Genomic DNA, 14,525 nt, shown 5'->3' on the forward strand with positions numbered 1-14,525 from the left:
GAGTCCGAGTGTGGGATCAAATCAAGAAGAATCATAGAACGAAGGATAGAACAGAGTTTGGGAGACACACACGCTAGGCAATTTTATTTCTAGCAAGGGGAAGACTGAATTGGCTCAGCCTGTTCTGGACCTCGAATGTCGGCCTGCATGTATTTCGATTTCAATTCCTCCTAGGACGACTCTTTTCTTCCATCGACCGCGAGCGCACACGACGAGCACGAGCCATGGCGTCTGAAGCCGCACCACCCACCCCGAGCAAGATGGAGGTAGCCCTCTTCTTAGCTGCTAGCCAGGGTTACGACACAATTGTCAAGTTATTATTGACCACACCCGGCGTGAACTTGAATTGCACGGATGAAGACAATCGTACGCCTATCGCTTGGGCTGCGGATAAGGGGCATGAGAGTGTGGTCCAACTTTTGCTGGAAACAGGTTCTATCGAGCTCAATTCCCAAGAATCTAAGGAAGGGTTAACCGCAATATGCTCAGCTGCCAAGAAGGGACATACCGGGGTTGTACGTCGCCTGTTAGAGGCTGGTGTGGACGTTAACATTCCTGACTCTAGGGGCCAAACCCCTCTGTCATGGGCGGTGGAGAATGGTCATGAAGCAATAGTGCAGCAGCTCATAGGCCATGGCAGTAACCCGAACACCCCCGATCCGAATGGACAGACACCGTTATGCTGCGCTGTGGCGAAAGGATGCCAAGCGATTGTCAAGCTTCTGCTGACGAACGGTGATTTGGACTGCAATACTCCCCACCCTAATGGACTTACCCCTCTATGCTGGGCCGTGAACGAAGGTCATGAAGAAATCGTGCAGCTGCTTCTCGAGCGCAGTGACGTTAACCCTAACACGCCGGATACCGACGGATACACGCCATTGTCTCGAGCAATTGAGAAGAACTCTCTAGGGATGGTGCAGGCGCTGCTCAAACGCGGCGACGTCGACCCCAACATCCTAAGTCCCGAAGAAGAGACGCCCTTGTCGCGAGCTGTGGATAAAGAGCATGAGGAGATAGTGAAGTTGCTTATTGGTCGCCCTGACCTTGACCCAAACACCGCGGACTCAAGCGGACAAACACCCCTGTTCAGCGCTGTAGAAATGGCCCATCACGTAATGGTTCAAATTATTCTAGCGCATAGTAACATCGACCCAGACATCCCAGACGCCAATGAACAAACGCCACTATCCTGTGCTGTCGAACGAGAGGAGCCTGAGATTGTAAAGATGCTGCTGAGAGCAGGTGCTGACCCAAGTGTTGTTGACAAAAAGGGCAGAATGCCACTTTCACGCGCTGCCGAAAAGGAGAACCCGGAGATGACACGACTGTTGCTTAGGGCCAGAGCGGACCCGGATGCTGCCGATGTGACTGGAAGGACTCCCATTTCTTATGCCATCGAGAGTGGTCACATTGAGATAGTCAGGTTCTTAATCAAGGCCAAAGCCAATCCGGATCTGGCAGACAAGGATGGGAAGCTACCGTTGTCTTTCGCCGTGGAGAAGGGAGACGAGGAGATTGTTCACATGCTGCTGAAAGCCAGAGCCAACCCTGACCTCGCTGATCGCAGCGGAAGGGTGCCGTTATCGCTTGCCGCAGAAAAGGGCAACCATGAGATAGTACAGCTGCTGTTGAAAGCAAAGGCGAAACCCGACGTCAAGGACAAACGAGGACGGACACCACTTTTGTGGGCAGCCGATAAAGGACACACAGACGTGGCATGGTTTCTGCTTGCCACCGAGAAAGTCAACGTCAATTCGGGGGATGAGACTGGCTGCACACCACTGTGGTGGGCAGCTCGGCATGGACATTTGTTGGTTGTGAAATTGCTCATCCGAAATGGGGCGGAGGTCGACATACAACCCGAGATTGAGGAGGGGAGCAGATTTGGGAGTCCCTTGTTCCAAGCTGGTCGAAAGGGCCATCTGGATGTCGTGAAATATCTGTTGAAAAAGGGTGCTGATATCAACGCAACCAATGGCCATCAGGAGATTTCATTGCTGCTAGCACTGCTGAATGATCGAACCAAGCACGCGAGGGATGTCATAGCCTTGATATTGCAGAAAGGAGCGGATGTCAACGCGGCGGATAAGTCTGGACAGACGCCCCTCGACATAGCGACTAAGCAGAACGACCTGGAATTAATGAACGCGCTAATGGATCATGGAGCCGAGATTGACTCCGTTACAGAGGAAGGAGCAACCCCGCTGCACCAAGCGATAATCAACGAGCGCGAAGATATAGCGGAAGTGCTACTCGACCACGGTGCAGACCCCGAGGCGCAAGACTCAAACGGTGATGCCCCCCTTCATTTCGCGGCAGCTAGTGGTCGTCGCAAGATGGTGGAGTTGCTTCTGGACAAGGATGTAGATATCGACATTACCAACTACACCGGGGACACACCTCTCCACAAGGCCGCCAGCAACGGGCATAGAAAAATGGTGGAATTTCTCCTCCAAAAAGGAGCCGACCTTGAGATACGGAACGACTATCGGCAAACGCCGTTGCACAAGGCGGTTGGAGCTAAGCACCATATTCTGAGGCTATTGGTCAACCGAGACGCCGATGTACTTGCCAAAGACATGTATGGCAAGTCAGCGTTGCACCTAGCTGCGGAAGCCGGCTTGAAGGAGGATGTGCACTTTTTGATGGGCCATGGAGCTGCAACGGACGGGAGAGATGGGAATGGACGAACAGCACAGGATCTGGCTCGAGTCGAGGGCCACGACGAGGTCGCAGAGCTGTTTAACAAGATGGCATTGGTTCTCGCGGACCAATCTGGGTCTGATTAACGGTCGGTGGCGTTTGGAATTGCATTGGACATCCTAGACTGTACTATCTATCAGTATGATCACGAATGTAATGAAGAGTTTGCATCCGGAAGTACACAGGAAGCAATCAGCGAGGAAGTGTAAAGTTGAGTTGGAAGTCGAGCGTTGAAATGAGCGGGCTTCAGTGTAGGCAGTAGCTGACGGCCAGTCACCTGGCTTCCTGTCTAAGAGCCAGTCCACAAAAACACATGCTTGATAAAATGAGCTGGGATATTTTACACTAGCTATGAATACGTATAGGATATAATACAACTGTACACTTACCAAGTAAACCATGCCAACGCCGTAGACTCCATGATTCCAACTACATATCTTATGCGAGGCTTGTCGCAGCTTTCTTCTCTCATGTTCGCGTTTGTCCAGCCTGACTTCGAAAGTTGGCCCGAGCAGGAGGTCAGTGGAAAACTCCTATTTCTCACCCATCAATTCCTTTCGCATCTCCTCCCTCTGGATCCTGGCCTGGTCCTTGGCCTGGCTCTGCTGTTCCTGTTGCTCAGCAAGCTTCTTCTCCTCCATCTCCTTCGCCGCAAACCAAACTACATTCGCGCAACGTCAGCCGCACACCGATCCAGCTCATAAAACGGAGACGCACTCGACTTATCCGACTTGGACCACTCCTTCAGTTTGGTAACGTAATCGTCGAACTCTTGCGCGCGTCGGTCACCTTCTCGCAGACTACGCTCTCGGAGCTCCGGATTGTATCGCTTGACGAGTTCTGCGTCTGTGGGGCGGAGTTTCTCGACGAGGGCAGGGCCGCCAACGCAAATGACGATGCCGCTAGATTGATCAACCGCAACGTTAGCTTGCTCTATACGGAGAGGCAATTCAAGCCTTACACGCCGGCCATCTTGAGCCATGTTCCCGCTCGTGACATAATGCTGATCCTTTTGTTTCTCGTGAACGAGTTGAAGTGAGACAATGATGTCAGAGCACGGATGCAAAATTCCGTCCTTTGCTGCGACTCCGGCTTCTGAAGAAAAGATGTATGTGGATAGTCGTACCTTTGAAGCGCTGAGCAGAGATGCGATCATTTGGCTCAGTTTGCCGATCCTGTGGCACTCTGTGGCTTGTACTATGGCGCAGCGCCTAGCTGTGGCTGGTGTATGTGGCCGTGCGGGTCCTTATAGCCAATGAGAGCTCCTTATTACGAAAGTCGCAAAAGCCCCGGACTTGGACCAGGGTTCGGCTTGACCCTTTTCTTGCAATTGTACTCTAAAATAGAATCATGACGATAGGAACTCGCCTCATGCGCTGTGATATACCTACTATGCCGATATTGCCGAGCATAGTCGGCTGCCCCGACATTGCCCGTCTGTACTTCTACGAACGGCAACACCTCGGGCAGTGTCTGATGGAGAAGAATCTGAGACATGATTGTCGGTTGAACTCAACTCGAACTCTTTCCCTATATCCCAACTTGCCAAGCGTCTACCACTCTACCTACGGAGTAACTTATGGCCTGTAACGATCGGACAACACCGCCAAGCGTGCTCCGTACTCCGTAGCAAACAAGAAGGGCCTGTTCCCTCGCTCTGGTTTCCTAGGGCGGAGCGGTCTATTGTGACACTGCAAATCTTGATGCAGCCAATAGCTTGCAGCGGTATCTGTACGTTATTAGAAAAGCGCTACGCTGGTCGACTGAAGAATTGCGCCGTATTCGTGTTTTCCTTGGGAGAGAAGTTAGAACTGAAGAAGACCATTGATTGCCCGGAGGTGGATTTAGTGCCGTACTGCCGTAGGGCCAATCCACAACGGTTGATCAGATAAGGCCAATAAGCGTCAAGCATGATGTCGTTTCCCCTGCGTTTCAAGCGGAAATTGGCCTCGAATCGGACGCTCCCGTGCACCTAATGTAGGTACAAGAGCGACCTATCACCAGCCCTTTTCGTAGGTTGTGCAGCAGATTGCTACACTGTACAGTCCTGTCAGCGCAAATCTGGGACGTCAAACGGGTCGCCTCAAGCCCATGCCTGACACCTGTGGCCCTGTGCTCCAGCATGACTGGGGCTGGTTTCGGTGGTGAAGCTGTGAGTGGAAAAACGGCCTTGGGAGGATCCAATTTCGACCCGCAGAAACACCGTCCCTGGCTCGGGCTGACAGGATGGAGAACGTTGTCCTCCTTGATGGTTCTGATAAGGAATCAGACTGGTTTCGCGTGGGTCAGGGACTCGGAGAACGGATGTTGAAGTTGCAACCGTGAAGAAGAGGAAAGTGGGGAGAAGAAAAGAAGAATCATCGTAATGGAAAAGTAGACTCCTGCGCATAGTTATAGGTAGGAATACGGAGTATAAAGAAGACGGCTGATGATTGTTATCCCTCCTCTCCTCATAATTTCTCCAAGTGGTTCCTGTTGATTAATGCCCGATTTGTCTCACAAACCTCACCTCCTGCAGAAAACTCGTCTTCGCCCTCTTTCATCTCAGCCTCCACGCTCTCTTAGACTAGGAAGTCTTCTTCCTTTCTGTCGCTATCCCTGAAAAATTCTGCTCTTTGTCGCTCCTTCATTCCTCCCGCCAGCATTCTCCGCCCGGGAGCGTGTCATTTGCCTAGGCGTCCCGATTTCAGCGCATCCGGCTTCTCAGTGCTTGATCCGCCCACCCAAGACTGCCCGCTGACCTGTCCTTCCTTCCCCTCTTCACAAGGATCTGGCGCGATCGCGTGCATGATTCTTGTGCGCATGCTGGATCTTGCGCACGTTAGTACTGCCTCTGCCTGTTGTGCCCTTCTTGCTGTCCACTTTGGGCTATATTCCAGCGGGGAATAGCCGCCCGCCTCCGCACTGTCCCTTGTTCCAGAATATTCACTAACACTGTTCTCTATTATGTAGTGAAACGTGTGTTCGGACTTCCTGTTGAATAACCACAGGCGACCAGATCAAGTCGAGCGAGACGGTCGTGTTTGCGGTTCGCCGATTATCCACTCGCTTTCACTTTCGCGCCTTCTCACCTAGATCATGGCCTACCCGCAGCAGAGAGCTCCTCCAGTGAGGAATTATGGTCCTCCTCGAGGAGCCGCCCCTCCGAGAGATCCGTCATTCGATTCCGGTTACCAGGATTATGGTTATGACAACCAATATCCGGGTCCCGGCGCTGGGGGATACAATGATCCCAGATATGGCTATCCCGACCAGGCGGCTCCGAGATCGCAAGGCCCTCCACGAGGTGCACCTCGGCCTTCGCGGGGAGGATATCCGCCGAATGCGCGGGCTCCCCCGAGAGGCTACGATGGCCGAGGAGACAGGCGCCCGCCTCCGCCGCAAGACCGGATGAGACGTGAGTATCCGGAGCGAAAACACCAAGTCGCGCGCTGACATGTTTCTAGCTCCACAGAATGGTCCGATGTCACCGGATAAAATGGGGTTTGACAACACTTTTTCGTCTATGCCTCCTGGGAACAGACGTCCGTCTAGAGGACTAGAAGGAGACATGGCGGCAATGAGCCTGAACGGACCAGCACCGCCGCGCCCCCACACCTCTAATTCGAACAGACGCCCTGCAGATATGCGGCCGCCCAGGCCCGGATCGCCTCCCCGTGGCCGTCCCAATCCATCAGCCTACCCTCCCAGATCGGCCAGCGCAAACCGTCCGCGCATTGAGCCACCTGTCGACCCTCGCGGCCCCCCACCGATGCCGCAAATCAGCCGGAGTGCAACGATGCCTACTCCAGCTGGTGGGCTTTATCCTGGCCAGTCAAGTTATCAAGACCCAAGGGAGAGTACATACGGAGGTCTACTGGACAGCTACTATACCTCGGCTCCCGATGATCCAGATATGCCGAATTTCGATGCCATGCCAAACTTTGACAACAGCAAAGGCCCAATCGACGAAGCTCTACCAGGACTAGAACAGCCTAAGTCGAAGCCCACTTCTCCTGGTGCATCTGGGCCACCGCAGGGGCAGTACAAAGCCTTCAATCCCGCTATGCATACTCCGCCGGATAGTGGCACCCCTACGGGAGCCAACCAATTTGCCAACGCTGGATTCCAGTTCGACCTGCCTGCCGAACCCCATGTTGGTAGCCCGCCTCGCAACGGAATGAATCATTACGATCCATACGAAGAACACCTGCAATCGCAGTACTCACCTCAGTACTCACCACAGCACGCACCAACGGGTCAGCCGATACCAGCCTATAGTCAACCGGAAGCAGTAGATCCTCAGCAGAATCCTGATGCACTTCCACACCACCCTATGCCCTACCGCCCAGGCCACGATTCAGGTGGACCACCACCTCCCGTGCGCCAGTACAACGGCGCGATGAACACTCAACCACAAGCTGCGCCTCCACAAGCCCTTCCCGAGGGCCCGGCACCACCAGAACCAATCACGCATGCTGAACTCGAGCGTCTTCAGCAGCAAGCACGGAGTAATCCTTCGGACCACAAACTTCAACTCACTCTTGCGCAGAAGCTCGTCGAAGCCTCGATAGTCCTGGTGGATGCAAGCAGACTCGACCCGAAATCAAAGGCCAAAGCCCGAGAGAAATACAACATCGACGCTCACAAGATCCTCAAAAAGCTAGTTTCCGCCGGCTACCCTGACGCGCAATTCTACATGGCCGACTGCTATGGACAAGGCCTCTTAGGCCTTCAAAACGACCCGAAGGAAGCGTTCTCTCTTTACCACTCCGCAGCCAAGCACAACCACGCTCAGGCAGCCTACCGCGTCGCAGTGTGCTGTGAGATTGGCCAGGAAGATGGTGGCGGTACGAAACGTGACCCCTTCAAAGCCGTTCAATGGTACAAGCGCGCCGCCTCCCTGGGCGACCCTCCCGCAATGTACAAAATGGGCATGATTCTCCTTAAAGGCCTCTTAGGACAAGCCCGCAACCCGCGCGAGGGTATCTCGTGGCTCAAGCGCGCCGCGGAGCGCGCTGATGAAGAAAACCCACATGCTCTTCACGAACTCGCCCTTCTTTACGCCTCCGCTTCAGAAAACGACATTGTCATCCGCGACGAAGCCTACGCTTCTCAACTCCTCCATCAGGCCTCCGAACTCGGCTACAAGTTCTCCCAATTCCGGCTTGGGCAGGCTTACGAATATGGCCAGTTAGGGTGTCCCGTTGATGCTAGACAGAGCATCATGCTCTACAGCGCCGCCGCATCACAGGGCGAACACCAGTCCGAACTTGCCCTTAGCGGTTGGTACCTTACCGGTGCTGAAGGGATCCTGCAGCAAAGCGACACGGAGGCGTACCTGTGGGCTCGCAAGGCGGCGGCCTCGGGTCTCGCCAAGGCCGAGTATGCTATGGGTTACTTTACTGAGACGGGGATTGGGGTCACGGCGCACCTGGAAGATGCGAAGAGGTGGTACTGGCGTGCTGCTGGTTAGTAAAGCCCATGTTATCATTTAATTTACTATCTACTGACTTACTTCTCCAGCCCAAGGATTCCCCAAAGCCCGCGAGCGTCTCGAGGAACTCAAGTCGGGGGGTGCCCGGATGCAGAAAACTCGGCTCTCTCGATCGGCCGTGAACCAGCAGAAGCCTAATGACGGGGACTGTGTCCTTATGTGATGCCGATGCAATGTGACCTGACCTTACCTGACCTGACGCCAACGCTTTATGTATTACAGCCTCTACATGCCCGTCTTCTTCTTCACTTCTAGGAGGCTTTCTCCCCTTTTGCCCAGTTTCTTTCGTGATACCTCAAGTCTATACCATACTACTTAATACTTACCCCCTACTCTTCCCCACGTTCATCATAATAGCGACTGCGGTTACATTTACATTTTGATACATAGAGCTTATACATTTTATGAGGCATCAGACGATTTGATAACATGTCACAACTGCCCTGGTGCAGTATCTTTACCATCTGCCTAATCTATGTATAATTAGACATCAAAGCTCACTTCTGCTAAAACCTAATCAAGATTCATCCGTTCTTCCTGCAGCGCACAACGCAATCGTTGTTTCCAGCTTTCCCAATGCATGCCGCCAACGTTGTATCAGCGTACGGGCGGCGCCTGGGAGGACATGCTACAGGTGAGACAGGCGTTGTTCAATGCCAGAAACCACCTAACGCAGCATCAATCCCCGTTCATTCTACCTGTTCTACTCCGTACTCCATTCTCCGTAGAAATTGACGATGGCCCACACCATGACTAATCCGCGCGCAATTCCGCGCTCCCCCCTTGTTGTTCCGCCCTTGACAAATGTGAAGCAATTTGCAAAGGGCAAATGGTATGATGACAGGGTCTGCTTACATGAGTGCCGAAATAGAGCTATGCTGAGCCGAACCGTATATCCGAATCGTATATATGGTTCTTGTCGCCTTCCAGGACATCATAAGTTTCTTCATTCGTGTACTCAACCTTGAGGCTGAGCTGAGCTACGTTGAGCTGGGCCGCACGATTATATATATCCGCCATTACCTATATGTCTTCCGCAGCACCTGCGCAGAGGAACACGTCTGAGAGATACAACATATCGACCATATCGCTCATTACAGTCGCAGTTGCAGTTTTGATTGCAGTGGTTTTCGCGCCCGCCAACGTGTTCGGTCTTCGACGCTTCGCGCAGTCGTCTTGGGCGGCTATTGGATCTCGAGGTCGGGCGTTGAGTTCCGCGTCTCCTGCTGTAGCGGCGAGTCAGAGTTCTGCTCTCGAGGGCGACAAGATGAGGACGCCGATTTACTTTCTGAGCCATGGGGGTGTAAGTTTCTAGAGTCGAGTTCAGGCTGGAGAACGGCGCGCTAACAAGGCACCATAGCCGAATATCATGTACGATTACGACCACCCAGCATACAAGGAATTGAGCCGGATAGGCAAGGAGATTACGACCAAGGTTAAGCCGCGCGCGGTTGTGGTGTTCTCGGCGCATTGGCAGGCGGGCGTTGATACGGTGCAGGTGAATACGGCTGAGATGACGGAGTTGATTTATGAGTATGTGCGCCAGCGCTTTTCTTGATGCGCGGTTGGCTGACTGGTCTCTGCAGCTTCTATGGCTTCCCTAGCCACTACTACAAGGAGAAATATCCCAACGTCGGTAGCAGGGAGATTGCGAACAAAGTGCTTGATGCGTTCAAGCAGGCGGGCATCAAGGCCGAGGGTGTCAAGAGGGGCTTGGATCATGGTGTCTGGGCGAGCTTCAAGTGCGGTATGCGCGAAATTCTAGTCGATGCGCGATTCGAGGCTAATAGGCGTGCAGCATTCGATCCGGAGAAGAACCCTCTGAATGTGCCCATTGTCCAGGTGTCTCTGTTCAATACCGAAGATCCCATGCAGCATTACCGGCTCGGTGAAGCTGTGTCGAAGCTCCGCGAGGAAAATATCCTGATTATCGTATCCGGAATGGCCGTCCACAACCTGCGAGATATGCAATTCACATTCGGCAACCCCCGCCCTTTGCCGTATACTGCCAGCTTTGACGAGGCGCTCAAAGACGCGGCCACTAAGCCGCCGGCGGAAAGACCTCAGGCGATGGTAGACCTGCTGAAGCGAGGAGACGCCCGACAAGCGCACCCGTCTTTCGACCACCTTCTTCCGATCCACGTGGGCGCCGGAGCTGCGGGAGACGATCGGGGTAAGAGGCTGTGGACTTTGAAGGAGGGAAGCTTGAGTTGGGCGCAGTATAGATTTGGTGCAGTGAACAATGCGAGTAGCGCGCTGTAGCGATTAGCAGATAGATATAATAGAGCAATTCCCCGACAAGTTGAGTGAAGCCTTCGCAAGTCAACGGTTCATTCGGATATAGATACAATGTTGACAGCCGAAATGCAGTACATGAGATAAAACGACGCGTCAGATTCTATGAGGATGCCTTCACCAGTTGCGTAACCTTTTCTTCGATCTGCTGGTCGGACAGGCCTGGTTCGATTAGCGATGCCCATAGCTTAGATGGAGGGGTATCATACCCTTCAGCGATTCCACCGTCTCCTTGCCAAGTGCTGCATGCGCAAATTTCACGAATTAGTCTTGCGACCCCCAACAATATTCCATTCAAACGTACCGTATCGAGCGTAGACCCGGGGCAGAGTGCCGGCAGCCTCGCGGATGAGGATGGGAGTGTGCGGGTTGTGCTTCTTCATGGTGGGATAGGCGCGATTGATGAACAGCCTGCGGAACGGCCGGTCAATTCGCATTCTCTTCCAAGGATCCAATCGAAGTCAACTCACCTTGTCGCAGCGCTCTGCTCGGAGGTCTGGCACAGAAGGAACCGCAGCTCCTTGAGACCCTTTGTGAAGACGTACTTGGAGGACATTGTGGCGTGTGGCGGGAGGTCGGGTATGACGGAGCAGAGAGAGTCCGAATGAACAGCCGCAATCAATGCCAGTCACCAGCACTGCAATTGAGGAGCTATTATCGTCGAGATGAGGTCGCCGGCGATGTCGTTTTGCAGTGGACCAATCTGGTCAAGCGGGATGGTCACACCGCTTACCTCAGCCGGACGCAAGCAGCGGACCAACGTGACTTGACTCTGGGCCGACGTCGGCTCTGACTGATAAAGAGAAAGACTCGTTGCTACAGCTCAACCTCCTCTCCACTCTTTATACACAATGTCATCGTCTCGCGTTGGTTTTCGCTTCTTTGAGAGCTCCCGCGCGGCCTTCCGCGCCGCGTTTCGCCGGCCTGGTGCCCAGGGACGCCGCTTCCAGAGTTCCGATGCTGCGTCGCAGCAACAGAGCACCTTTCAGCGTATGTGGAACAGCCCTGTTGGTGTCAAGACGGTGCACTTCTGGTATGCTTAGCTTCTCTGGAATTGGATGTTCTAAGTTGGATTTGTACTGATGTTTCTCGTTACAGGGCCCCCGTTATGAAGGTACGATAAACCGCCCGTTTCCCGATCATCCCGAATCGATAAAGCGTGGACTCGATGCGGAACACTCTTTGCAATGCCAATCTTGAAAATGTACAACAAGAATACTGATCAGCGTCTATAACAGTGGGCTCTCGTCATTGCCGGTATCTCCGACTTCCAGCGTCCCGCTGAGAAGCTCTCCCTCACCCAGAACGGCGCCCTCACAGCCACCGGTGCTATCTGGACCCGCTGGTGCTTGATTATCAAACCCAAGAACTACCTGTATGTCGCCTTTCGCCGATACTGAAAGATAACTGCGACTAACCAGACTAGGCTCGCTGCCGTCAACTTCTTCCTCGGATGTGTCGGTGTTGTCCAGGTCACCCGTATCTTCAACTACCGCCGCAGCTTGGACGGCTCCTCACAAGCGGCCGTGAAGGATATGGAGCAGGAGGTTGCTGGTGAGGCCAAGGCTGTTGCCCACGAGGTCTCCAACGCTGTGAAGAAGTCTACTTGAACTGCTATATAGATAGGTAGGATGCGAGACCGCCGAGCGGGCGCATCGACCACAATGAAACCATGCAAACATCGTTGTATATTGAGCGAGTGTTTTGTCCCAACATTGACCCTCATCTACCGGGGCAGCTTCCAGGGCGGGCCATTAATAGTAGAGTCCTCATACTCCGAACAGAGCCGGATACTAACGCCAGGCCATAGGGTTGGCCCCGCCATTTAATATAAAAATGCCAACCACCGGCTACAATTATACTCCCTTTGTATATGAAACGGAGATTCCAGCGACGATCAAGCGTGCTAGCGCACCTTTAGGAATTCTCCGCCACTCGGCGTATTGGAGCTGCAGCTAAACACCAAATTATCCCTCCTATCACAGCACCTCTTCACACCAACCAAGCTGCCACTCCTTCATCGACTTCTTGACACCCAATCCAAGCTTCAGCACAGAGCTTAGTTCCCCACAACTCCCCCTAGCTTCTGGATATACCCCCGGATAAAATGATTACGTCTGAGGGGTTGAGATTGATTTCTCCGCAGGGCTGCCGGTGGGGAGACTTGCAGGGATAAGGACAAGCCCGCAGCAGAGGCAGCAGCAAAACAAAAGAAAGACACAGAAAATTGGTATAAAGCCTGCAGCTTCCCCTTGCTGCATGATGCTGGCTGCACACTCAATTCCCCCTGCAAACTACGAGCTACTTTTCTCTAAGGGTTATCCTTGCCACCTGAGAGAATGAAGCTCTCCCACCTTCTCACCTCGGCCGTGAGTCTTCTCTCCCTAGGCCTCGAAGTCGAGGGCTTCTCACGCTCTCGCAACGACGCCGTTGGCCCAAAGCGCCCCTTCAAACCCCTTCCCCACAGCCATCCGCGCAAGAAAGTCTGCCATGTGCGCAGCCACGGCGACGGCACCGACGATTCGGACTTCATCCTCTCAGCCCTGAACCACTGCAACCACGGCGGCAAGGTCGTGTTCGCGGCAGACAAGGAGTATACCGTTGGCACGGCGCTGGATCTGACGTTCCTGAAGCATATTGATCTTGGTGCGCACCCAATGCCTCCCAATGCATTCCACCTAGCGAGCTATATACTGATACACGTGCAGAAATCCTCGGCCGCATCCAATTCACCAACGACACAGACTACTGGCAAGCGAATTCCTTCAAGCACACGTTCCAGAACGCCACGACCTTCTTCCAGCTCGGCGGCGAGGACGTAAACGTCTACGGGGGCGGCACGCTCGACGGCAACGGACAGATCTGGTACGACCTCTTTGCCGAGGACGCGCTGATCCTGCGCCCTATTCTCTTCGGCGTGATCGGTCTGCATGGTGGTACCATTGGGCCCCTGAAGCTCCGCTACTCCCCGCAGTGGTACCAGCTTGTTGCGAACAGCTCGGATGTCCTCTTCGACGGCATCGATATCTCGGGATATAGTTCCAGCGAGAACGAGGCGAAGAACACGGATGGCTGGGATACGTACCGCTCGAAGAACATCGTTATCCAGAACTCGGTCATTAATAATGGGGATGGTGAGCACACGCGCCCCCCCCCACATTTAACGTTCCTTGCACGGCTGCAATGCTAACGAGCCAGACTGCGTCTCCTTCAAACCAAACAGCACGGACATCCTCGTCCAGAACTTGTACTGCAACGGCTCGCACGGTATCTCCGTTGGTTCGCTCGGCCAGTACCCCGGCGAAGTGGACATCGTGAAGAACGTACTCGTGTACAATATATCCATGTACAATGCTTCCGACATGGCCCGCATCAAGGTCTGGCCGGGCGTTGCCTCCGCCATGTCCGAGGATCTCCAGGGCGGTGGTGGTCTCGGCGCCGTGTCAAACATCACATACGAGGACATGTACATTGAGAATGTCGACTGGGCCATTGAGATCACGCAGTGCTATGGGCAGAAGAATCTGACGCTTTGCAATCAGTACCCGGTAAGCTAAGCATTTGCCGTCATCTGTCATTGGCGTGGTTGGGTTTATGGAGTGGGTTGTGCTAATACGGTTGTTATTGTGTGTGCAGAGTAACCTGACGATCTCGGACATCCACATCAGCAACATGTACGGGACGACTTCGGGCGCGAGGGACCCGAACGTTGGGACGATTGTGTGCTCGAGTCCGGATGTGTGCTCGGATATCTATGTTGATGATATTGATGTTGTGAGTCCGATTGGGACGAACGATTTTGTTTGCACCAATGTAAGTGCTCGACATACCTCGGTGCATTCTAGTGAGACGAATACGTGCTAACGAGCCTAGGTCGATGAGAGTCTCTTGCAGGTTAACTGTACCTCTGGGTAGATTCTTTGAGACAGTCCTGACGACTGGTGGATGCGTTGTATATAGCTATCGTGCTTGGTGTATATGACTAGCTGGAATTGATTGACGTTGGCACTGCAATGCTCATGTTGAAATGTATTAGATGTATACCCGA

At 53.5% G+C, this 14,525-nt stretch overlaps 7 protein-coding genes across 7 annotated transcripts; 5 read left to right on the forward strand and 2 right to left on the reverse strand.

The window, feature by feature from the left end:
• Positions 1-224: 224 nt before the first annotated feature.
• On the forward strand, positions 225-2,792 carry DSM5745_07718 (ankyrin repeat domain-containing protein; the record flags this gene model as incomplete). The annotated part of the gene is made up of 1 exon (XM_026749734.1): positions 225-2,792. One exon carries the CDS (start codon positions 225-227, stop codon positions 2,790-2,792), a length of 2,568 nt encoding a protein of 855 aa, XP_026601766.1.
• Positions 2,793-3,239: 447 nt separating this feature from the next.
• On the reverse strand, positions 3,240-3,705 carry DSM5745_07719 (uncharacterized protein; the record flags this gene model as incomplete). Its single annotated transcript, XM_026749735.1, has 3 exons — positions 3,240-3,367; positions 3,424-3,608; positions 3,668-3,705. The coding sequence occupies 3 exons, from the start codon at positions 3,703-3,705 to the stop codon at positions 3,240-3,242; spliced, it is 351 nt and encodes a 116-aa protein (XP_026601767.1).
• A 2,079-nt stretch (positions 3,706-5,784) lies between these two features.
• DSM5745_07720 (putative chitin synthase activator (Chs3)) lies at positions 5,785-8,345 on the forward strand (the record flags this gene model as incomplete). Its single annotated transcript, XM_026749736.1, has 3 exons — positions 5,785-6,103; positions 6,153-8,156; positions 8,212-8,345. 3 exons carry the CDS (start codon positions 5,785-5,787, stop codon positions 8,343-8,345), a joined length of 2,457 nt encoding a protein of 818 aa, XP_026601768.1.
• Positions 8,346-9,209: 864 nt separating this feature from the next.
• DSM5745_07721 (DODA-type extradiol aromatic ring-opening family dioxygenase) lies at positions 9,210-10,444 on the forward strand (the record flags this gene model as incomplete). The annotated part of the gene is made up of 3 exons (XM_026749737.1): positions 9,210-9,485; positions 9,543-9,715; positions 9,769-10,444. 3 exons carry the CDS (start codon positions 9,210-9,212, stop codon positions 10,442-10,444), a joined length of 1,125 nt encoding a protein of 374 aa, XP_026601769.1.
• A 136-nt stretch (positions 10,445-10,580) lies between these two features.
• On the reverse strand, positions 10,581-11,033 carry DSM5745_07722 (L51/S25/CI-B8 domain-containing protein; the record flags this gene model as incomplete). The annotated part of the gene is made up of 4 exons (XM_026749738.1): positions 10,581-10,639; positions 10,687-10,719; positions 10,782-10,888; positions 10,948-11,033. 4 exons carry the CDS (start codon positions 11,031-11,033, stop codon positions 10,581-10,583), a joined length of 285 nt encoding a protein of 94 aa, XP_026601770.1.
• A 295-nt stretch (positions 11,034-11,328) lies between these two features.
• On the forward strand, positions 11,329-12,087 carry DSM5745_07723 (mitochondrial pyruvate carrier family protein; the record flags this gene model as incomplete). The annotated part of the gene is made up of 4 exons (XM_026749739.1): positions 11,329-11,510; positions 11,576-11,591; positions 11,716-11,852; positions 11,904-12,087. The coding sequence occupies 4 exons, from the start codon at positions 11,329-11,331 to the stop codon at positions 12,085-12,087; spliced, it is 519 nt and encodes a 172-aa protein (XP_026601771.1).
• A 729-nt stretch (positions 12,088-12,816) lies between these two features.
• Positions 12,817-14,392, forward strand: DSM5745_07724 (putative extracellular exo-polygalacturonase; the record flags this gene model as incomplete). The annotated part of the gene is made up of 5 exons (XM_026749740.1): positions 12,817-13,123; positions 13,186-13,611; positions 13,676-14,025; positions 14,114-14,290; positions 14,351-14,392. The coding sequence occupies 5 exons, from the start codon at positions 12,817-12,819 to the stop codon at positions 14,390-14,392; spliced, it is 1,302 nt and encodes a 433-aa protein (XP_026601772.1).
• Positions 14,393-14,525: the final 133 nt, after the last annotated feature.

This window comes from Aspergillus mulundensis (assembly GCF_003369625.1).
Source record: "Aspergillus mulundensis strain DSM 5745 chromosome Unknown scaffold_8, whole genome shotgun sequence".
Lineage (NCBI taxonomy): Eukaryota > Fungi > Ascomycota > Eurotiomycetes > Eurotiales > Aspergillaceae > Aspergillus > Aspergillus mulundensis.